Source organism: Rhinoraja longicauda, chromosome 5, assembly GCF_053455715.1.
Source record: "Rhinoraja longicauda isolate Sanriku21f chromosome 5, sRhiLon1.1, whole genome shotgun sequence".
Classification (NCBI taxonomy): Eukaryota; Metazoa; Chordata; class Chondrichthyes; order Rajiformes; family Arhynchobatidae; genus Rhinoraja; species Rhinoraja longicauda.
Genome location: NC_135957.1, coordinates 50,831,960 through 50,856,092, shown reverse-complemented (window position 1 = coordinate 50,856,092; position 24,133 = coordinate 50,831,960). Strand labels below are relative to the sequence as shown.

The 24,133-nt window shown below is 43.2% G+C and overlaps 2 protein-coding genes across 3 annotated transcripts in view; both read left to right on the top strand.

Moving 5' to 3' along the window:
* LOC144593917 (venom phosphodiesterase 2-like) overlaps positions 1 to 7,385 on the top strand; it is a 69,664-nt gene extending 62,279 nt beyond the window's left edge. The window contains 3 exon segments of the mRNA XM_078400050.1: positions 1,486 to 1,618; positions 3,918 to 4,074; positions 7,215 to 7,385. Coding sequence (XP_078256176.1) covers positions 1,486 to 1,618; positions 3,918 to 4,074; positions 7,215 to 7,385 — 461 coding nt within the window.
* A 5,290-nt stretch (positions 7,386 to 12,675) lies between these two features.
* LOC144593638 (venom phosphodiesterase 2-like) overlaps positions 12,676 to 24,133 on the top strand; it is a 101,087-nt gene continuing 89,629 nt past the window's right edge. The window contains exon 1 of one of the 2 annotated variants that reach the window (XM_078399513.1): positions 12,676 to 13,089. In XM_078399513.1, coding sequence (XP_078255639.1) covers positions 12,952 to 13,089 — 138 coding nt within the window. In that variant the 5' untranslated portion in view covers positions 12,676 to 12,951. The remainder of the gene's footprint in view (positions 13,090 to 24,133) is intronic. The other variant, XM_078399511.1, reaches the window with a different exon arrangement.

Below are 24,133 nucleotides of genomic sequence, written 5' to 3'. Positions count from 1 at the left end.
GCCAGCATGGCTTTGTACTTGGCAGGTCGTAACTCACTAATGATTGAATCTTTTGATGAGGTGAGAAAGGGGATTGATGGGGTAGGGCGGTGGATGTTATATACATGGATTTTAGTAATGCTTTCAATAAGGTCCCTCATAGTAAGCTGATTTGGAAGATTAAGATGTATGAGATTCACAATGACTTGGTTGTGTGGATTCAGAACTGGGTTATTCATAGAAGGCAGAGGGTTGTGGCTGAAGGTAGATATTCTGGCTGGAGGCCTGTGATCAGTGGAGTTCCACTGGGTTCTGTGCGAGGGCACCTGCTGTTTGTGATATATATATATAAATGATCAAGATAGAAATGTAGATGGGTTGGTGAGTAAGACTGCTGACGACACCAAAATTGGAGGAGATGCAGTGAGGAATGCTATTAGAAGATACAGTGAGATATAGATCAGCTGCAGAAATGGCAGAGAAATGGAAGATGTTTAACCCGGGTAAGTGAGAGGTATTGCACTTTGGGAGGTGAATGTAAGGAGAGAGTATACAGTTAACAGCAAGATCCATAACAGCACTGATGTGCAAAGGGATCTTGAAATCTTACGTTCACAGCTCACTAAAGCTGGCAGAACAAGTAGAGAGGGTAGTAAAACAGCTGTATGATATGCTTGCCTTCATGGTTGGGGGCATTAAATACATCAGGACGTTATGATGAGGCAAATCGATGTGGATTGTGTACAGACAGATGAGATCAATTTAATTAGGAATCATGTTTGGCACAAGCATTGTGGACCGAAGGACCTGTTCCTGTGCTGTACCCTTCTGTTCTAGAAACCCACACATTCATAGCAGAGAGAACAATGGGAGAGTATAAACTAGCATAATGGGGGTAGTGATAAATAAAAATAAACAAGCAGACAAGATAATTTAACCTTTTGATGAGTACATCGCAAGATGGCAATTTAGCATGGGTAAAAAACGGGAGATTATGGGAAGATAAATCAAACTGTGGCTCTTGGTGACAAGACCTACAACGTGGGAAACAAGGTGAGGATAGCACATTTAAAGGAATATCGATATGTACGTATGTATGATGTTCTTGGAATGCACAAGAAAATGTGACTTAAGCACCGATTACCACTGTGTTACCTCTGCTTTAAAAACCTGTTATTGTTCAGAATTCCCAGCAATATAATTGTGCTGCAATATCTATATAAAGATTACTTCAGACTCAAGAAATCTTGAAAAATAAATCAAGGATAGACAATATTAAACCACATGTCTCCAGAAGATAAAGCACGATATATGGAAAGATATTTCTTGCAATGAATCAGCTGCAGATGAAAAGTATGAAAGCTTAAAATAAATTGTTCTTTTTAGAAGCCTGTAACTGTCTCATGGAAAATAAAGGGAATTCTATGGAAATATCTATGAATGGGATATTAAACAGATCTTTTCATTTGTTACATTTCAAATAACAAAATTCTTATTATTTTGTAGCGATTTGGCATTACTTTCACAAAGTTATGCTGCCAGAAGAGGCTGTGCTGAAAAATGGAGTCAATGTATTGAGTGGACCAGTATTTGACTATAATTATGATGGTCACTTTGATACACCTAACCAAATTAAAAAGTAAGAAATAAGTATCTTTTGTACTTTATATTGTTTGATACAAAATGCAAACTTTGACTACCATTGGGTGAGAACATAATTAAGAAACATTGAAAGAGTAAGCCAGCTTAGAATGACCAACCTATTTGAAATTCCTGAAGTGATTTATTTATCAAATGTATTATTATAGCTCATTTTGTTTTGTTTAGTCTGGATGTTTAAAGCCACAAAGTCTAGAAACTGCCAGTTGCTTCAGTGACTATAAGACATTTAATATATGCAAGGTGTAACACATTTATGGGTACTTCAGAAGCATTCCCACTTTTGAATTAGAAGTTTACAGATTCAAGATTTACTCCAATGACCCGAGTATCTATCACCACCTGACGTTCCACTGTTGTACCAAAGCAGTTGCCATATTTATGACTAGATGTTAAATTGAGATCCTGTCTGTGCTCTTATCTGGATGGAAAAGATCTTTTAGTTTGAATGCTTGTCAATCCCTCATTGAATATATAAAATGGCATGTTCCTGTGCTGTCCTGTCCCATGTTCCATGGCTCTGCCCCTGCAGAGTCATTTTGAATGGCAACATTCTGTGGTGTCCTGCCATTTAATTGATTGATTAAAGGATACAGCATGGAAACATGACTTTCGTCCCATTGTGTCCACGCCACCCTTCGATCACAAGATCACACTAGCTCTATGTTATACCACTTCCCACACCCTGGGGTCAATTTACAGAGGCTGATTAACCTACAAGCCTGTTTGTCTTCGGGATGTGGGATGAAACCAGAGGACCCGGAGGAAAGCCATGTGGTCACAGAGAGGACATGCAAACTCCACACAGACAGCACCTGAGGTCAGGATTGAATCCGGGTCTCTGGCCCTGTGGGGCAGCAGCTTTATCAGGTGTGCTACTGTGCCACATAATAATGTTTTTTTATTCTTCCTTCCTTCTAAGAGCAGAAATTCCTCCTCGTCTCTGTTTTAAGTTGGAGATAGTGATCATGAATAAATAGATATTTCCAAGGAAAGTTTATTATTTTATTTCAAGACGCCAAGTCTCTTAAAGAGCAAATTAATTTTGGGGATAATGCCAGAGTGAGAGGAAATGCTGTTGCATTTCAAACAACAAGATTGTTTTATAATTCTGAAAATCAGGATTACATCCAAACCAGCACAAAAATCAACTGATGACAGCATCTAGCCTGAATTTTGTTTTAAAACTGCTGATGATGCTGGAAATCTGAAATAATACCATAAAATGTTGAAATACTCAGCAGATCAGGATACATATGTTGGCAGAGACTAAGATATAAAAGAGTACCTCATCATTGACCAAAATTCAATTCCAGTTACATCTTAACTCTTTAGTCCATGTTCTCACTCTCTAACTGCTCTCTTTCATGCATTGACCAGATGACCTTGTTTACAGCTTTTCCCCATTTTCATCCCGATTCTAACCCATTACCCTCCCCACCCTGTGTGCAGTTTAATAAAAACTGCCTTTGCCTCCTCGCCAGTTCTGACTAAACGACTTGTATCTGAAATGTTAGTTCTGATTCTTTTGACACAGATGCAACCTGCCCTGATGAGTATTACCAGCATTTTATGTTTTCAATTGGCATCCAGTTTGAAACTGGTTAAACAAATCAGCAATGTGAACCATCTCTTGTTCTCATATCAGACCAGCTCATTAGTAGGCGACTGCATTAATGCTGCTAATTGGCCTCACTCCAAATATTGGCCTGGGCTTTGCTCAGTTTTGGTAGCAGATCCAGGGAAAACAGTAGGCCTTTTTCAACATTATTCTTGGCTGCTATCTGTATGGAGTTTGCATATTCTCCCTGTGACCGTGAGGGTATCCTCCAGGTGCTCCAGTCTGCTCCCACATCCCAGCAACATGCGGACTTGTAGATTAATTTGCCTCTGTGAAATTGCCCCCAATGTGTCGGATATGGGTGAGATAACATAGAGTTAATATGAACAGGTGATCAACGGTCAGCGTGAACTACAAGGGATGAAGGGCCTACTTCAGAAGGTTCAAAATAAAGGTTCCCGCAGGGGGGTTTTGGGCAATGCCAGACTCATTGCCACTCACTGGCCAATTCACTGCCACTGCTCAGGGCCTCGTCATTCAGCTGCCAGACTGTGTGGGGAAAACAAGAATGAATGTGCAGATCTGATGAAGGGGAATTCAGGCAAGTGTGGCTGTGGGATTAATTCAAAGAATCAAATTCAATGACATTATAAAATACTGGCACTGACACTGATAAAATGTTGAATCGTTTGAGTGACTTCTCATTTTATTTCTCCAGGTATGTTAATAATACAAAGGTCCCCATTCCTACGCATTTTTATGTAATCCTTACCAGCTGTAATAACACTGTTCAGACTCCCCAGTCTTGTAAAGGCCCACTGAATGCAATGTCATTCATTCTACCACATCGCGTGGATAACATTGAAAGTTGCCCGGTAAGTACAACTGACAGACTTTCAGTTCTTCTTTGTTGATGAATCATGAATCTCTCTTAACATATACTGATTTCTTTTCACAAGGCCCCAGCTTTGTACTGATCTTGATGCATTTCCAACCTGCTTTCTTCTGGACTAACCAGCTCCCAAATTGTTCTTGATCCTGTTTTGGGTCTTTAGCAAGCACATCTGCTAAGATTCCTGAAGCAGCCCGTGGATACTCTGGAGATACCCAGCTGCCAAGATATAACTTCTGCAAGGACGTAGGGGTGAATCGGGGACACAGGAGAAACATTCGGTTCCTCTTCACTATTCCCTGTTTAAATCAGATGGAAGAACAACCGGTCGCATTTTAACTCAATTATAATCCAATTATCCAAAATGACAACCGAATTTTTACCCTAAAACACTACACGTCTGTTTCATCAATGTTATGCTGTTATCTTCATGGACAAGCAGAAACAGCATCTGAAACAATTATTCATGAAGAGCGCATCTTTTTTTCACAAGAATCTTTCAAATACATGGGTGGACTTTACATGTTCTCTCGATTACCATGTATATATCCCCCAGGTCCTCCTGCATCCCAAATATGTTTTTTCTGCTTGGTTGGTTGATTAATTGGCAGTTGTATGTTGTCACAAGTGTAGATGGGTAGTAGGAGGATTGGGGGTGTTGATGGCATGTGGGAGAGAATGCCATGGGGAAACTAAGTGAGGGGGAGGGATTATACTAGGTGTCACTTTAGAGTTAATGGTCAGAATAGCCTCCTCTGTAGTGAGAGAAAATGAGAAATAATTGATAGGAGCTTGATCTTTTACCACAACTCCATTTTTCTTCCTGGATCTACCTTCGCAAGCCCCTTGAAAATATTAGATTTCAATTAGTGTAGGAAAAAAAACTGCAGATGCTGATATAAATCGAAGGTAGACAAAAAATGCTGGAGGAACTCAGCGGGTCAGGCAGCATCTCTGAGAAGACAAAAAATGCAGTCTGAAGAAGGGTCTCGACCCGAAAGGTCACCCATTCCTTCTCTCCAGAGATGCTGCCTGACCCGCTGAGTTACTCCAGCATTTTCTGTCTACCTTAGATTTCAATTAGATCATCTTTTGATCATCTAAACTCTGAAGTAAAGGACCTAATCTAAATCTCTCCGATTCCAGGGGTAATTTCAGTGCATTCCCTCAAGTGGCAATATATCAGTTCTTAGACATGGAGACCAGAATTAACATAGAATTCCAGGTGCAGCATCACCGGTCCTAAATTAATATAAAAACATAGCACAAAAAGTAAGGAAATTTGTGTTTGGTAGATTATTTCTTTGTTGTAACAATGCTTCTTGGCAATAAATCTTATACCGTTGGAAAGCCTGTTTATTTCCCTTTTAAATGGTGCCACATTTGTAAGGAACATGCATTTGTGGGATGAGCAGCAGAGCTGAGTATGTGGGTTGCGCCCATGAAAAATCTGCCAAATCTTCTCTGCCAATGCCAAACAGCTTATTCTGCCATTGACTCTTGTTCGGTGTTGTTTGGTGGATTGGATGATTGAAGTCTGAAGAAACAAGACATATTGGCAATTTAACAATTTATTCATTTAATAAACAGGAGCCTCAGTAGCGTGTGGAAGAACCATACACAGCCACAACAGCCTGGCACCTCCTCCTCATGCTGGTCACCAGCCTGGTCACACACTGTTGTGGGATGGCATCCCATTCTTCAACCAGCATTTGTCGCAAGTCAGCCAATGTGGTTGTGTTGGTCACTCTGGCACGAACAGCACGCCCAAGCTGATCCCACAAGTGTTCAATAGGGTTGAGGTCAGGACTGCTGGCAGGCCATTCCATCCGCTCCACTCCCAAATTCTGGAGGTAGTCTCTGAGAAACCCTGCTCTGTGGGGGCGAGCATTGTCATCTTGGAGGATAGAGTTCGGTCCCAGACTGTGGAGATATGGGATTGCCACTGGTTGCAGAATCTCATCTCGATATCTCTCTGCGTTGAGATTGCCTCCAATGATGACAAGCCTCGTTTTTCCAGTGAGGGAGATCCAGAGGGATCAGGCACCTGATTGTCAGCACCTGGGGGTACCAGAAGCTCAAAACAAGAGTCAATAGCAACAGCAGAATAAGCTGTTTGGCATTGGCAGAGAAGATTTGGCAATTTTTTCATGGGCGCAACCCATATACTCAGCTCTGCTGCTCATCCCACAAATGCATGTTCCTTACAAATGTGGCACCATTTAAAATGGAAATAAACAGACTTTCCAACAGTATAAGATTTATTGCCAAGAAGCATTGTTACAACAAAGAAATAATCTACCAAACACAAATGTCCTTACTTTTTGTGCTATGTTTAGTAAAGCTTTCTTACTCTAATCCCTTTGCAATAAAGACGAACATATCATTTATCGCCCAAATTCCTAGTTTCACCTTCATATTAGCTTCCTGCAATTTGCTTGCAATTACAGCCAGATCCTCCTACACCAACATTTAACAAATGTGAAAAACACCCAGGATTTTCTTTTCTTACTGAAGTGCACTCATTTAACCTATACATATTCTTGAAATCTTTTTTGTATATCTCATGTATTAATGCAGAAGGACTTTATGAAAAAGCAAATTGTTGAGTGTCTAACAAGTACAATTAATGGAGAAAATTTGAAGGTGATAGGGTTTTTTAAGGATTGATGTCAAGATCAGCCATTCATCGAGAGTATCATGGCTGCATGTTGTAAGTCAACCATTTGATCTATTAGATTTAATTAAGAGTGTACATGCACTGCATGACCCCAATCCCCCACATGCACTGCATGCCCCCAATCTGAAGAAAAAATTGAAACAGCAGGTTAACATTTTAGGTTTGAGGTCTCTGGTGAGAAGTGCAAAAAAGAGATATCAAAAGTGCTGTATCATTGATAAATATTAGCTTGTCCCATCCTGGACACATCACTAATTACATAAATAAACCACCTAAAGGCATATGATTGAAAATGACATGATCCAGAAACATTTTCCAACCTGCAAGCAGCAAATGTCTTAATTTTATTTGACTGTGTAATAGATTTACAGTTCCTGTATCACTTAAATGGGGAATAACTTAAGAATTAAGTCAATGGATAATGAGTACTCTTTTTCTCGCAGGATGGCAAAGAGGAATCCCAGTGGGTTAAAGAACGAATCTGGACCCATACGGCCCGTGTACGGGATGTGGAGTTGATCACCGGGCTTGATTTTTATCAGGATAGAAAGCAGCCAATTCCAGAGATTTTACAGCTCAAAACATTTCTACCCAAATTTACACCGAACGTTTAATTATTGATTCTAATAAACACTTTGTTTATTTTGGGACTGATATGTAAACTGCCGGATGTTTAAAATGAATTGACTATTGTGGGATACAGTTATAATGATGAATCTGATCTCTTGTTCACGGTGGATTTGGAATATCGATAGGAAGCAAACTGAGCAAAAAAAATTGGCCTTCGTTTAGGGTTATTTTTCCACTTGTCTGTTTGGTAAGCCTAGATGTGTCATCACAGGAGGGTCCAAGTTCTTTACCAATGTCACTGAGTGTCCAGTAGTTAGAAGGCATGTCTGTCAGCTGATGGTGACTACCGGCTGATCTCATCTCCTCCCAGTTGCTCCTAGAAACAAGCCAAGATAAATAAATCATGCAATAAAATAGATGTGTTATTATCTCTTCTTCATGCATTATGGTCATTAAAACCATCACCCCAACAGATCATAAGTTGGGTGCTGTCATGCTCATTTTTGGGTGTAGAAGTTATCTAAATCATCATTTCTGTGGTGTCCACTGAAGTGATTTTGACACCATATTGTCTTACATGGTAATTGTGGCAGTGTTACGTGCAATAAGGCCCAGCTTGCTGAGTTCTTCTTAATGAAGACACATAAATTCAAGAATAAGTCTTTGAATTGAAACATAGATTAATGTGGAGGAAAACTGCAAACATCCTCTCCCATGGCACTTGCCTGCCCCGTCAATCACCCTTCTCCTGGTCGCAGGACATTTCTAAGCTAGCCTAAAATAGTGTCTTAGCATCTGGCAAGCTTTATTGGGATTCTCAAAGTATAACATAACCCTGGATAATGTGTTTCAGTTCATTGTCTTCCACCATTTGAAATACCTGTTCCCTCTGCCTTACATACCTGTATTGTAGCTGGCAGTGCAAACTATCTTCAAAGGGCCTTGCAACAACATGATTACCATTTTTGACAAATCGCTCAAACCTGCTGCTTCTAACACATAACATACATGGGCAGCAGGACAAACTTGCTGCTTCTCGCACATAACATACATGGGCAGGACAAACCTGCTGCTTCTCGCACATAACATACATGGGCAGCAGGACTACAAAACCATCATCGCAAACTCACATGCCCATGTTTGAGCGTATGCTGTCTTTTCTTCAATGATATTCCATGAATTGGCCACTCAATGGTATTGCAGAAGTACATTCGCCCTACTATTTGCAACAGCCAAGAAAAGGCAACATAAACTATTTCTACAAAGTGGGTTAAAGAACGAATCTGGACCCATACGGCCCGTGTACGGGATGTGGAGTTGATCACTAGGCTTGATTCTTATCAGGATAGAAAGCAGCCAGTTCCAGGGATTTTTCAGCTCAAAACATTTCTACCCAAATTTACACTGAAAGTTTAATTATTGATTATTGATTCTAATAAACACTTTGTTTATTTGGGACTGATAGGTAAACTGCCAGATGTTTAAAATGAATTGACTATTGTGGGATACAGTTATAATGATGAATCTGATCTCTTGTTCACGGTGGATTAGGAATATCGATAGGAAGCAAACTGAGCAAAAAAAATTGGCCTTCGTTTAGGGTTATTTTTCCACTTGTCTGTTTGGTAAGCCTAGATGTGTCATCACAGGAGAGTCCAAGTTCTTTACCAATATCACTGAGTGTCCAGTAGTTAGAAGGCATGTCTGTCAGTTGATGGTGACTACCGGCTGATCTCATCTCCTCCCAGTTGCTCCTAGAAACAAGCCAAGATAAATAAAGATGTGTCATCATCTCTTCTTCGTGCATTATATTAATTAAAACCATCACACCAACAGATCATAAGTTGGGTGCTGTCATGCTCATTTTTGGGTGTAGAAGTTATCTAAATCATCATTTCTGTGGTGTCCACTGAAGTGATTTTGACACCATATTGTCTTGCATGGTAATTGTGGCACAGTGTTACGTGCAATAAGGCCCAGTTCTTAATGAAGATACAGAAATACAAGGATAAATCTTTGAATTGAAACATAGGGTAATGTGGAGTAAAGGTGCATACATCCTGGCCCATGGCACTTGCCTGCCCCGTCTCCCACCCTTCTCCTGGTCCCAGGACATTTCTAAGCTAGTGTAAAATAGTGTCTTAGCGTCTGGCAAGCTGTACTGGGATTCTCAAAGTATAACATAACCCTGGACAACGTGTTTCAGTTGATCGTCTTCCACCATTTGAAATACCTGTTCTCTCTGCCTTACATACCTGTATTGTGGCTGGAGTGCAAACTATCTTTAAAACGCCTTGCAACAACCTGATCAGGCTTTTTTGACAAATCACTTAAACCTGCTGCTTCTAGCACATAACATACATGGGCAGCAGGACTTCAAAACCATCACCTCAAAGTCACACGCCCATGTTTGAGCGTATGTTGTCTTTTCTTCACTGGTTTTCCATGAATTGCCCATTCAATGGTATCGTAGAAGAACATTTGTCCTACTATTTGCAACAGCCAACATAAATTATTTCTACAAAGTGATTAAAGGGCAATTAATGCTGGCCTTGCAAGTGATACCCACATCCCTGAATTTAACAAAAAAGATAGGATTACAGTGGATTGCTCTTGAAATGCAAATGTAATTGAAATAAACAGCCTCTCAAAAATCTTCCTTGGGTAGAAACACACCTCTTTCATGCCTTTCTAAGTACTCCAAGAATATTAATATAATGTCTCAGTAGGGATGAATATCAACACCAAAAAACAAGAGAAAGCTTACAGCCACATTACAATTGCAATGTGGAGCTTTGCCAACATGTTGAATTCATTTCAAAATTCCACAATAGAACAAGACTTCATTCTCTTTGAACCACACAATAAAGAAAGCAAATCAGATTTGTAATAAAGGGGTCTTTTTGTACTGAGTTATGGAGAGATATTCATGTCTTAATGCTTGGAAGAAGAAGATGCATGTGGTTGATTCTAGTTACGTAAAGATACCCTTCCTGAGAACTTCCAAGTTCTCCTTCAAGTCAAAAACCACTCAGACTTGGAAATTTATAGTTGTTTCTTCTTCATAACTGGATAAAAAATCCTTACCATGACTGTAGTGTGGAAGTACAATCATGGCATTTCATGATGTATCCAACCGGAAACCTTACTCATCATTCTTACTGCAGATGCTGCTGACCTGTTGAGTGTTTCCAGGATTTCATTTTTTAGTTGAGATTTGCAGCATCTGCAGTTTAAAAAAATATTTATAAACTCTGGCCTTGTCACGATTGCCCATACACTGAGAATGAAGTGAAAATGAAGGCACGGGCTGAGGCAGAAGTATATCTCCGTGGAGATAAATCAGTTCAACAACAATCTAGTTTATTACATCTCAATTAAGTTAAGTCGTCCAGTTTATTGTTGTATTTATGTTATTGTCGAGCATCACCAGAACAGACTGGGACATCACAGAAAATATAAATTGTGAGATGTAAAATGTGAGTGCTCACAATCACGATGCCAGAGACAAAGTCGTGGAAACAAGAAATTTATTAACGAGTCTGCAGAACCGGGTGCCTCTCCAAACCGAGACAAAGACAGTGCCTTCTCTTTATACAGTACAACTTCGTTGAATCTCCCTCCCTTCTGCTGAATCCTCCTCCCCTTCGGGCTCCTTCCAATCAGAGCGCTGAGGTGCACAATCTTCTGTACCGCCCTCAGGTACCCCCCCAGATCATACATTGTATGTGCATGGCAATTGGCAGTTCCCCACTCAGGGGCGTATTTGCAATATTCATTTACCTAGTTGAGCAAGCGCAGTAGTTATCCACATGACCCTTAGTTACCTTCACAACCCATTTCAACCCATCCCTGCTGCTTTGACACTCTCCTAAATTTATGGCCCTTTGTCCAGTCTGCCTCTATCCCCGTACCACACTCTCAGTGCTCCAACGAACTCGGTGGTAGTTCAATCATCCAGCCTGTCTCTGTCTCTGACGGTTTAATAGCCCTGTCCCCGGCATAGTGGTAGTTCAATCATCCAGCCTATCTCTACCCCTGGACAGTTTAATAGCCCTGTCCTTGGTAGAGTGGTTGTTCCAGTATCCTGTTTCTGGTGGTTTAATCATCCTGTTTCTCACATAAATGATACATAAATTATACAAGGCAGTGAAAATAAAAAATATTGTATATGAAACAAAACATTAGTGCAAACACACGATTAGAAAACAAGTCCATGGTGTTGCAAGAAGTGGTCGGTAGTGTTTTGTTACTGAGATAGGATTAGGGCTGTGCAGGTTGGTTCAAGAAGCTGATGGTTGCAGGAAACGGGCTGTGGACATAGCACAGGCCTGACTCCCCACTTTACACTTCAGGAAAGCAGTCACATAATGAAGGATCTTCACCCCCGTCCCCCTCAAGTCATTCCCTCTTCTCTCCACTCCCATTGGGCAGAAGATACAAAAGCTTGAAAGCGCGCACCACCATTCAGGAATAGCTTCTTCCCCTCTGTTATTAGACTTCTAACAGTCCTTCCGTAAGCAGGAGATGGCAACACAACCTTGACTGCTTACTCCTTCAGGCGGGTATGAAAGTTGATTATCGGTAGCCCACCTACATGGCAATGTTTGCCAGAGGCCAAGTATGGATTGGGCATAATTTAGCTACCTCTCGCCCAAATTTCAGTGCTCATCTCTTGAACTTACAATCTCCTGACACAGAAGAGATATCCTACCAGCTGAGCCACATCTGATTTTCTTTTTGGACACTGTTATTTGAATTCATTTGGAGGCATATGAATGCATATTGTTATTGTACAGTACTTATTGGTTGATTCCTGTGAACGTGAATTATCAGGGAAGGCAGGTCAGAATCATCTGAAAGAAGGAAGTCATTAGGAACATTAAACCCATCTCTGGATATGGAAACATTACTGCAATTAGTTTATGCTGTATTTTCACTGTTGAAAATCTTAAATTCAAGGCTGCGTTCAGTGGAGAACATGCAATGATCAAATGTTAACAACCAAGTGAAAAGGGTGACCCCCGTGCATATTTGCTCGCTTTCCCTAACATTTAAACTGGCTTTTGTCGTATTAAAAGTCCGTAAATCACATGGAATAAACATGGAGCGAACTGTCGCAAACAACAGTCTACTTGCAACAGTTGCAATGAGGCGTCCTTGATCCTTGTGTAATGTGTGGGTGGGTGAGCTCACCTGGCTGCGCTCAGAGCCGCGCTGCCCTGGGTCTGGGAGCGGAGCGCCTCCCCTCCCCCCTCCCCCCTTCCCCTCCTCCCCCCTCCTCCTCCCCTCCTCTCTCCTCCCCTCTCCTCTCCTCCCCTCCCCTCTCCTCCCCTCCCCTCTCCTCCCCTCCCCTCTCCTCCCCTCCCCTCTCCTCTCCTCCCCTCTCCTCTCCTCCCCTCTCCTCTCCTCCCCTCTCCTCCCTCCTCCTCTCCTCCTCTCCTCCTCCTCTCCTCCCCTCCCCTCCTCTTCCCGCCCCACATAGCACTGGGATTTGCTTGGCCACCCCAGGAGGGGTGGACCGTCGCAACGCCCTCCCTCCCTCCTTCACCCTCTCGTCTGCTGAGCTTTTTTGTTCGCTGTGCAACAGACGACCAAGTTGGTCACGGCATGGATCTGGGGAGAGATAAACAAGGCTGCGAAGCGTACTTCTCCAACGAGGAGCAGCGGGCGTCGATGATGCCCGGCGCCGGGGAGCCGCCAGCGAGGAGCCGCTGGCAGAGCCGCCGATGCCGGCTGATCACAGCGGTGAGTGCAACACGGGCTGTGTGCAGTGGAGAACTAACTCCACACAGACTCCCTTCATACAACTCGCAGTTTCAGTTTCCCGCAGCTCAGTGTCAAGTTGTTACAATTAACCACGCTGTTACTGCAGATTACTGGTCAATTGTTGACCGATTTACTTTTTGTTTTCTATTGTATTAATTCAGATTAGACGTGAGTTGGTGCATCATTTACTTTTTATTCAAAGTTTGGAGTGTTCAATGCGAACATTGTGCAAGATACGCAAAAATATGCTTTTGTATCTGGATTCTTATGTTCATTTGAGAGGTGGCACAATTATGGATGTAAATTACACGCTGAATCGCCGCGCACAGCTGACAGTTTTATATCCATGTCCACTACATTCCCTGACAGATTGGGGTAGAGCTTCTACCCTAGAAACTTGAGGAACTCGAAGTGGGGAAAAATACTGGAATTGCTAGAAATCTGAAACAAAATGGAAAATATTGGAAACACTCAGCAAGTTGGGTAGCATCTGTGGAGAAAAAGAGAGGGAGATGTCTTGTGTAGGAAGGAACCACAGATGTTGGTTTAAACCTAAGAGACACAAAATGCTAGAGTAACTCAGCAGCACAGGCAACATCTAGAGAGAAGGAATGGTTAACGTTTTGGGCTAGTCTGTACTAGTATGAAGAAGGGTCTCGACCTGAAACGCACCCCGTCCCTTCTCTCCAGAGATGCCGCCTGTCCTGTTGAGTTACTCCAACATTTTGTGTATATTTTCAGAGAGATGTTTTAATGCGTAAAGTCTAATTCCCTTAAGAGTTAGTACATTCTAACCAAGAACCCTGGACATGAAACGTGAACATTGAATGAGCTCATAGCCCCTGACGAATACATGTTATCATTCTCCAAAGCAGACATCGAACGATTATTTGTGAGGGTGAACCTTTGTAAAGCATTTGGCCCCGATGGTGCACCTGACATCCATAGTAAGAAGAATAAGGTGAGGTGCATCAATGACTATTAAACAATGGTGCTCGAATCTTGATGAGGTGCTTATGATCTTGATGAGGTTGGTTATGATTCAAATCAACTGCTGCCTCGGTAATCACCTCAACCCACTTCAATTCACCCAATGCCACAACAAATCAATAGCAGATGCAATCTTGTTGGCTCTCCACTCTGCAATGGAGCAATTGGATAACATCAATATGTACATCAGGCTGTTGATCATTGACTACAGCTCAGCATTCGACACCATCATCCCTTCTAAGCTCATTGTCAAACTCAGGGACGCACTGAGACCCAGTTCTGGATCCTATGTAACTGGATCTTTGACTTCTTCATGAATGTAATTAGTATGGATTTGTAACAACACCTCCTCCTTGCTGACAGTCGGCATAGGAGCACTCAAGACTGTACGCTCAGTCCCCTCCTCCACACTCTGTATACGCATGATTGTGTAGCCAGACACATCCCCAAAAGCATCTTTAAATTTACTGGCAACACCACAGTTGTTGGACAAATAACAGCTAACGATGAGTCAGGTACAGGAGAGAGTTTGGTAATCTGATTGAGTGTTGCCAAAATAACAATCTTGCTCTCAACATTAGCAAGGAGCTGATTGTTGACTTCACAAAGGGAAAGCGGTGGAACCATGCTCTTGTTTTCATTGGTGGGATGGCGATGGAGAGTCATCAGCTTCAAGTTCCATGGTGTACACATCTCCACTGTTCTGTCCTGTGCCCTGCCTATTGATGCAATCACAAACAAAGCTCACTGATGTCTCTCCTTGCTCAGAGGTTTGAGGAGATTTGGCACGTCGCTGAATACTCTATCAATCTTCTTCAGGTGTATGGTGGAGAGCTTACTTACTGGTTGCACTGTGGCCTGGTTTGGTTGGTCATTCAAACGCTCGAGAATGGAGGATGCTGCAGAAAGTGGTGGACATTGGCCGATTGATCACGAAAGCTGACTCCCCACCGTCAAAGGGATCCACAGGAAATGCTGCCTCAAGAAGGCAGCTAATATTGTCAAAGCTCTACACCACCCTGACCATGCACTTTTCTGGCTGATGCTTTCAACTAGAAGCGCCTGTGAACCGTTACCTCCAGGTTCAAGAACAGCTTGAATGGCGGTGCAGCGGTAGAGTTGCTGCCTTACAGTGCTTGCAGCGCCGGAGACCCAGGTTTGATCCCGACTACAGGTGCTGTCTGTACGGAGTTTGTATGTTCTCCCCGTGACTGCGTGTGTTTTCTCCGAGATCTTCGGTTTCCTCCCACAGTCCAAAGACGTACAGGTTTGTACGTTAATTGCCTTGGTGTAAGTGTAAATTGTCCCTAGTGTGTGCAGCGTATCGTTAGTGTGTGGGGATCGCTGGTCGGTGCAGACTTGGTGGGCTGACGGGCCTGTTTCCGCGCAGTATCTCTAAACTAAAATGTTTCATTCAATCCATGATCAGATTCTTGAACAACAACAATTCTACCTCTGCAGCAAACTATAATGGACTTCTCACTACTCTGGTTGCTCTATGTCCTTCATTTGTTCTAACTATCATGGTCTGGTTTGCTGAGAATAACCAATAATGTATTGTTGTTGTGCCTAATGTGCCTATAAAGCTGCAGCAAGTAAGAATGTCATTGTTCCAGTTCGTATCTGTTACATATATAAATTAAACACTCTTCGTCTACAAAGCCCTAAATGGCTTGGGAGCAGCATATCTTCCAGAGTCCCTCCTTCCGTATGCCCCTATGTATGCGCTCAGGAGGTCTTCTGATGCAGGTTTGTTAGCCACTCAAAGCAGTAAGAAAATTGGGGAAGCAGCCTTTTTCAACCACGCCCCCAAGCTGTGGGATACCCTATCCAGGGCTATGAGAGACGCCGACTCAGTTGAGATTTTTAATCAGCAGTTAAAAACATATCTTTTTACTCAAGCTTTTACCTGATTTTACTTCCTTTGTTCTTTTACACTCCCAATTTTATATTTTTATATAAATCTGTGCTTTGTATGCCTCTGTCCTTACTGTTTTATATTGTATCTTTGTTTAGACAAGTGTTTGTTTTTGTGGAAAGCACTTTGGACTGCATTGAATTGCTTGAAAGTGCTATATAAATAAAAGTTATTATTATTATCTGTGGTTGTGGATTATTTGGCCATGAAAATCTAACCTGCTTTATGCATATCTAACATTTGGTAACTAATTATATTTATTTCACCATTTGTTAGAGAAGCATTTGCTCCAAACTGTCACTGTCTGAATGCTGGGTGTTCTGTGCAGCTCTGGACACTAAAACTCTAATGATCAAAAGAGTGAAAGTGAGCTGAGCCTGCCAGCCACATTTTGACTCAATGCCGTGTTTGTCTGTGAAATAAAGTGACCCACTCATTGGGGAGCAGCTGTTGGAAGTCACTTTAACTGCACAAGGATTATATGGAGTGGTGACATGACCGTTGTTTAACTTGCGTTTGTAGTGAGAGCTGCTCTTTGGGGTCATGCATCTCAAGTCAAGTCAAGTCAAATTTATTTGTCACATACACATACTCGATGTGCAGTGAAATGAAAGTGGCAATGCCTGCGGGTTGTGCACAAAAATAATTACAGTTACAGCATATAAATAAAGTTAATAAGTTACTAAACATAGCACAAAAAGTGTCGACAAAAATTTAGTCTCTGGGGTTATCAAAGTTGACAGTCCTGATGGCCTGTGGGAAGAAGCTCCGTCTCATCCTCTCCGTTTTCACAGCGTGACAGCGGAGGCGTTTGCCTGACCGTAGCATCTGGAACAGTCCGTTACTGGGGTGGCAGGGGTCCCTCATGATCTTGCTTGCTCTGGATCTGCACCTCCTGATGTATAGGTCCTGCAGGGGGACGAGTGTAGTTCCCATGGTGCGTTCTGCCGAACGCACTACTCTCTGCAGGGCCATCCTGTCCTGGGCAGAGCTGTTCCCAAACCAGACTGTAATGTTGCCGGACAGGATGCTCTCTACAGCCCCAGAGTAGAAGCAATGAAGGATCCTCAGCGACACTCTGAATTTCCTCAGTTGTCTAACGTGGTAAAGGCGCTGCTTAGCCTTACCCACCAGTGCGGCAATGTGCGTTGCCCACGTCAGATCCTCTGCGATGCGGACTCCCAAGTATTTGAAACTGCTCACCGTATGTAGATAAGTGTGAGGTTATTCACTTTGGAAGTAAGAATAGAAAGGCAGATTATTATCTGAATGGTGTCAAGTTAGGAGGAGGGGGAGTTCAACGAGATCTGGGTGTCCTAGTGCATCAGTCAATGAAAGGAAGCATGCAGGTTCAGCAGGCAGTGAAGAAAGCCAATGGAATGTTGGCCTTCGTAACAAGAGGAGTTGAGTATAGGAGCAAAGAGGTCCTTCTACAGTTGTACCGGGCCCTGGTGAGACCGCACCTGGAGTACTGTGTGCAGTTTTGGTCTCCAAATTTGAGGAAGGATATTCTTGCTATGGAGGGCGTGCAGCGTAGGTTCACTAGATTAATTCCCGGAATGGCGGGACTGTCGTATGTTGAAAGGCTGAAGCGATTGGGCTTGTATACACTGGAATTTAGAAGGATGAGGGGGGATCTTATTGAAACATATAAGATAATTAGGGGATTGGACACATTAGAGGCAGATAACATGTTCCCAATGTTGGGGGAGTCCAGAACAAGGGGCCACAGTTTGAGAATAAGGGGTAGGCCATTTAGAACGGAGATGAGGAAGAACTTTTTCAGTCAGAGGGTGGTGAAGGTGTGGAATTCTCTGCCTCAGAAGGCAGTGGAGGCCAGTTCGTTGGATGCTTTCAAGAGAGAGCTGGATAGAGCTCTTAAGGATAGCGGAGTGAGGGGGTATGGGGAGAAGGCAGGAACGGGGTACTGATTGATAGTGATCAGCCATGATCGCATTGAATGGCGGTGCTGGCTCGAAGGGCTGAATGGCCTACTCCTGCACCTATTGTCTATTGTCTATTGTATCCACAATAGACCCATTTATCTCCAGTGGCGTGTACGTCCTTGGATGTTTAGCCCTTCTGAAGTCCACAATCAGCTCCTTTGTTTTAGTGACATTCAAGAGGAGGCTATTGTCCTGACACCAGAGTGCCAGATCAGCCACCTCCTCCCGGTAGGCCTTCTCATCGTTGTTGGAGATCCGGCCCACCACCACAGTGTCATCAGCAAACTTGATGATGGAGTTTGAGCTGAACCTGGCCCTACAGTCATGTGTGTACAGGGAGTACAGTAGGGGGCTAAGGACGCAGCCCTGGGGGGATCCTATGTTCAGGGTGAGGGAGCTAGATGTGTGTTCCCCCATCCTGACCACTTGGGGCCTGGCAGTGAGAAAGTCCAGGACCCAGGCACACAGAGGGGTGCTAAGCCCCTGTTCCAGCAGCTTCTCAACCAGTCTGCTGGGGACTATTGTGTTGAATGCTGAACTAAAGTCAATGAACAGCATCCTCACATAGCCCCCCTGGCTGTCCAGATGAGAGAGAGCGGTGTGTAGAACCTGGAAGACCGCATCATCCGTGGACCTGTTCGGACGGTATGCGAACTAGTGGGTCCATGTTGCGAGGAAGGAGGGCGCAGATGTGCTTCTTGACTAGCTCATAAATGTTTACGCTGCTTGGTTTCTGCCTCAGACCCATTCTTTATGTGCACGTGCTATGGCCTACCGCAACCAATCTACACGGTAGCATGCACTCAAGTGGTTTGTTGGAGGCTGGCTATACATTGTATAAACATTGTTTTCTCCAGAGATGCTGCCTGACCCACTGAGTTACTCCAGCACTTTGTGTTTATCATTGGTATAGACCAGAATCTCCAGTTCCTTTTTATCACATATTGTTCAGGCAGTGTTGTGTGACTAGATCTGACAGAGCCGAAGATAAGTGAATTTTACAGAGGGTGATGAGGGGAGGGGGGGGGGGTGGGGAGTGTGACCAGGCAATGGCAGGGAAGAACACTTAGGGTAGAAATGAAAGCCAGCTCATAAAAGGAAATGGGAAGTGATTTTAACCAGCACTCTGATTGGATGGGGTGGCATTCTTTTTCAACACTGGCATCAGCCATTTTTGGTTCAGGTGTAAACAAAGCAATTTTCTGGGTTTTGTTTTTTATTTAGTTTGTGTACATTTTCATTGCTGTGATTTTCATTCCATTCTGTTTCATTTATGTTTTAAGGATTGGTTGCATCAAAAACATTCATTATTTTGGGTTTGTAAATGTGCAATCACTGATCTTTTTGATTGATTAAGTGACTTCAAATTTAAACTTCTTAAAAGTAATGGAAAAGGATTGGTTTGAAGTTTCTGCAGGCAGCAATTGTTTCTGCAGAATGTTATGCCTTTTTGTAGCAAAGATGAACATCAATGAGAATGGAGGTCATTTGGGTTTAATTGGATATGAACAATAAAATACATATGGCACAATTTTTGGATTAAATTTAGTTGCATTCGTTGTGGAAATTGAATACATGAATATTTAATGTTTTCATTTAACTTGTTTGGTGCATTATTATCTTACATTTAGTTGTTTGTGGACTCGGAGAGGATTTCCATTTAATTTTGTTTTTGTTTCTTTCTAATCCAAGCTATAATACATTTTAGCAGGAAGGTCATGCAAGAATTGTATGTGGGTGGGGGGGAGGGGGGAGGGGGACACAATGTGCAGCCATATCTGGAATATTCTGAGCAAAAAGCAAAGTGCTGGGGGATCTCGGTGGAACAGGCAGCATCTGAAGATTCCAGCAACTACAGGCTCTTGCAGCTGAAATATTGTGTACAGTTTTGGTGATCTTATTACAAGAAGGATGTGATTGCAAAGGAAGATGGAGGAGATAAGAGTAAATTGCCTGATGGGAGAAAACCAACATAAAACAAAAAACATCCATCATAGTGAGTCTCCTCCAGTCCCTCTTCACTGTGATGGAAGGCCAGAATGTCCTTCTCTTCCCTGGCGTCTTCCCCACGGTCAGGCAGTCGAAATTGCCACGTCGGGGCTCCTGACATTGAAGCCCCCGCCGGGCCGTGGAAAACCCCACGGCCTATTCCAGGCCGCGCCGGACGGTGAAAGGTCCGCAGCGGGCCGGCCCAAGCCCCGCGATTCGGGGCAGACGAAGACGCTGCCGAAGTCGGCACCCACCCAGGGACCTGCGAGCTTCCGATGTCCACAGGGCCCGCGGCCGAAGCCTCCGAAGGCGAGTCGCAGCCGCACTCGCAGCGCCACCACAGCCTCCGAAGACAGCCAGCTCTGCAGGTGGTGAGTATAGTCCACGGGCTCTGCGAACCAGAGCACCAGGTGGTCCCAGCTGGAGGCCGCCAGCTCCACGTGTTTGGCCGACGTGTTTGGCCGCAGCGTGAATGGAGACACGACCCAGAAAAAAGGTCGCGTCTCTGTTCGGAAGAGACAATTTTTATAGTTCCCCCCCACACATTGTACACAACCACAAAAAAAAGACTACATCTCATCTACTTACAATCAAGACAAAAAACAAAAAGACAAACGTACTGCAGGTGAGCCACAGCTGCTGCGCAGCGCCGCCACATGAATACCCTCCAATCCGGGCAGCATTCCACTAAATCTCTTCTGCATCCTCTCCAATGACTCTACAACCTTCCTGTAATAAGGCGACCAGAACGGTAGATATGTGAATAATATATAGAAGTTAACATCAGGTGACAAAGTATGAAGGTAATCTATGCTCCGTGGTCTGGGGCAAGGGTGGAATATTCGACAAGTACCGGGGAAATTTGCTTCGTTTGCCAGATGTGATCACAGGGAGAAAATGGATTTGTTGATGAAAGTAGTTGCTGTAGTGTTACATGTAGAAAGGTGCGGTTCTGGCAGTACGGTTGTGCTGAGACCATGGCATAAGCCCTGTCCTCTGTTGTGTGCACACCTGTGCAGGGAACCTGCTGCAAATCCAGCTGTAGTCATCCCCATGCTCAGCATGGAGAGGCTGCCTGTGAGGGCGCTGGCATTGCCTGGTCAGGCTGAATGGTGCAGCAACTTGGCATCGAGCTGTGGGGCTCAGGACCACAAGCCGACTGGCGCAGTGGGTGCAGCAATCAGTAGGACTGCCGCATTGGCTCACCGTGTTGTCAGACCGCTTGGATACTCCAGTCCGTCACCTCCGGTGAGATTGAAAGAGTTAATGGCTATTAACATTGCATGATGGGATACTTGGCCATTGTCTGCAAACCTGTTTGTATGCTTTGGGGCTTCTATATTGTTGAAGGTGAAGGAATGCTAATTGCTCATAAGGATGTGTCTGGTAGCTGAAACTTACAATCCCTGGAAACCGCAGAAATAATAAAATGGTAGAATGAATGAACAGGATGAGCCTGAACTTTGGGTCCTGAATAGCTGATGTTTGCAAAGTTGTACCAGGCCGGATGAGACTATGCAATTCTTAAAGTCTCTCGAGCAGTGCATCCTGTTATCCCTGGGAAAGACGTTCAAGAAAGACGATGGACAATGCTCTCGTTAAGATGAGGATGTGGTTAACTGTTGACTATTTGTGGGAGTGTGAAAACAGGACCTTATGTGGTATGATAAGGGTCCTTACCTTCGACTAATGACTTATTGTGTAAAATAGTTTATGACTTTAGGGTGACAAGTATATTGTGTTCTAATACAATGTGATTGATTTGAAGGAAATGTTGTGTTAAACATTCTTGCTGCAAATTCTGTATAAAAATGCGGCGAAAATGCTGTATCTTTGAGTGGAAGCGAGGGGAGCGCTGAATATGGTCATACACCCTTAGCACTGATCCCCCCCACTCCCGTCTGATGATAATTAAAGCTTTGCTTGGTTTACCTTTAACTGTTTATGTTGTTGTCTGTTTTAAGAACAGAACTTTAACAAGATAAGATGGAAGGTATTGCTTCCCCTTGCTGTGTGTGGCTGCACAGCTTTCCACCATTATTTTAATGAGTTCAATGGTCAGCACAGAAACTTACCTGTGAGTGTTCTGACTGGAGGGCTAGGAACTCTGCAATGAGTAGGCAGCACTAAACATGGTAACAGTGTCCTTCCTCCAAGTGGAGGAAGGAACTGCAAATGCTGGTTTATACCGAAGATAGACACAAAACGCTGGAGTAACTCAGCGAGTCAGACAGCATCTCTGGAGAAAAGGAATAGGTGACGTTTCAGGTCGAGACCCTGAAGAAGGTCACTTACTCCTTTTCTCCTGAGATGCTGTCTGACCCGCTGAGTAACTCCAGCTTTTTGTGTCTATCTTCAGTCTTAAGTGGAACCATGTTTAGGTTTATTATTGTCACATGTTAAAAGGTAGAGTGAAAAGCTTTGTTGTGCATGCTATCTATCCAAACAGATCAGATTTACCATACATAGATACAGTCAGTTCAAGCTCACATACAATAGATAACGGGGAAGATACTGAGTGCAAAATATAGTTCACAACATTGTAACGCAAAAGAGAGGGCTGACGGGCAGTTATCACCAAATGGACAAGGGGATTATGGTCCTATGGGGAAAGTGTGTGGATGAAAGACATGGAACCATGTGGGGAGGGGGATAAGACTGGGTAATGGTGATGGGAATGGGGCTTGAGTGAGGTGTGGGATTTAAAAAAAGAGGTTTGGAACACCTATATCAGTCGGAAAAGAATAGAGAGGGTGGTGGACATGTGGTAAGAGTTAGCTGAAGTTGGAAATATTATTGAAGATAGACATAAAATGCTGGAGCGACTTAGTGGGTCAGGCAGCATCTCTGGAGAAAACAAATAGGTGATGTTTCGGGTCGAGACCCTTCTTCAGACTGAGAGTCGAGAAAGGAAAACGAGAGATATAAAAGGTACATAGAACAAATGAATGAACGATACTCTAAAAGCAACGATAATCAAGGAAAGGTGAAGCCCACAATGGTCCATTGTTGTCTGTGGGGTAGGTGATAACAAGTTATACAGACAGTGAAACTCAACAGGACAACAATGAAACTAGTATGTTGACTAGGGTGTGGGAGGGACACAGAGAGAGGGGATGCAAAGGTTACTTTACGTTAGAGAAATCAACCCTGGTTATAAGCTGCCCAAATGAATTATGAGGTGTTGTTCTTCGAATTTTAATTTTGCAGTGGAAATAGTGAATGGAGTGAAGATTGGTAAAAAGCAGGTAGCAGTGGTGCTGGTTATGAGTTAAATAATTCACCTCATCTAATGTTCTCTGAATACAAGTGAAGTGAAGTGCAGAATGACAAATGCAGCTCTATTGTTCAAAAGAAGGGTGTGAATTCATACCAGTAGTCAAAGACTGGTCAGTTTAACCTTGATGGGAAAGAGTTCAGAAACAATAGGGTGAAGGGAAAAAAATATATAGACATTTGACGTTTGATCTATAAAGGCGCAGCATCACAAATTTGTAGAGTTGGGTTTCACTAACCTGGATGAGCCTTCTTGATGAAGTAACAGAAAGCCGATAAAAGGAATGGAGGAGGTATTGCTGACATGGATTTGCAGAAGTCATTTGAAGAAGTCCTATGTAAGTCTGTTTAGTAAATTTGTTGTTTCTGAGATTAAAAAGCATGGGTGTGAAATTATCTTAACGATAGTAAGCAGAGGGACATGATAAATGATTGGTACGCAAATTGGACTCTGATAATTAGTGTTGATTCCGAGTCATAGAGCAGTCGGGCTTCCAGCCCAAATTGTCTGTGTCGACCGAGTTGCCTAATGGAGCCAGTCCCACTCGCTTTTGCCTGGCCCACATCCCTCCAAACCTTTGCGATCAACGTACCTGTTAGTGTCTTTTAAATGTCAGAATTGTACTATCTCTACTACTTCCGCTAACAGCTGCTTCCATGTACACACCATCCACTGGGTGAAAAAAGTTGCCTCTTGGGTTCCTTGTCTTCTTTCACCTCTCACCTTGAACCTGTGCCTTGTTTTGGACACCTCTACCTTAGGGAAGAGATACTGACTATTCAACTAGGCCTCTCATGAATTTAAAAACCTCTAAGGTCAAGCCACAGCCACCTATGCTCCAGGGAAAAGACCCAGGCTATTCAACCAGCCTTATTACTCAAATCCGCTAAACCTGGTCACATC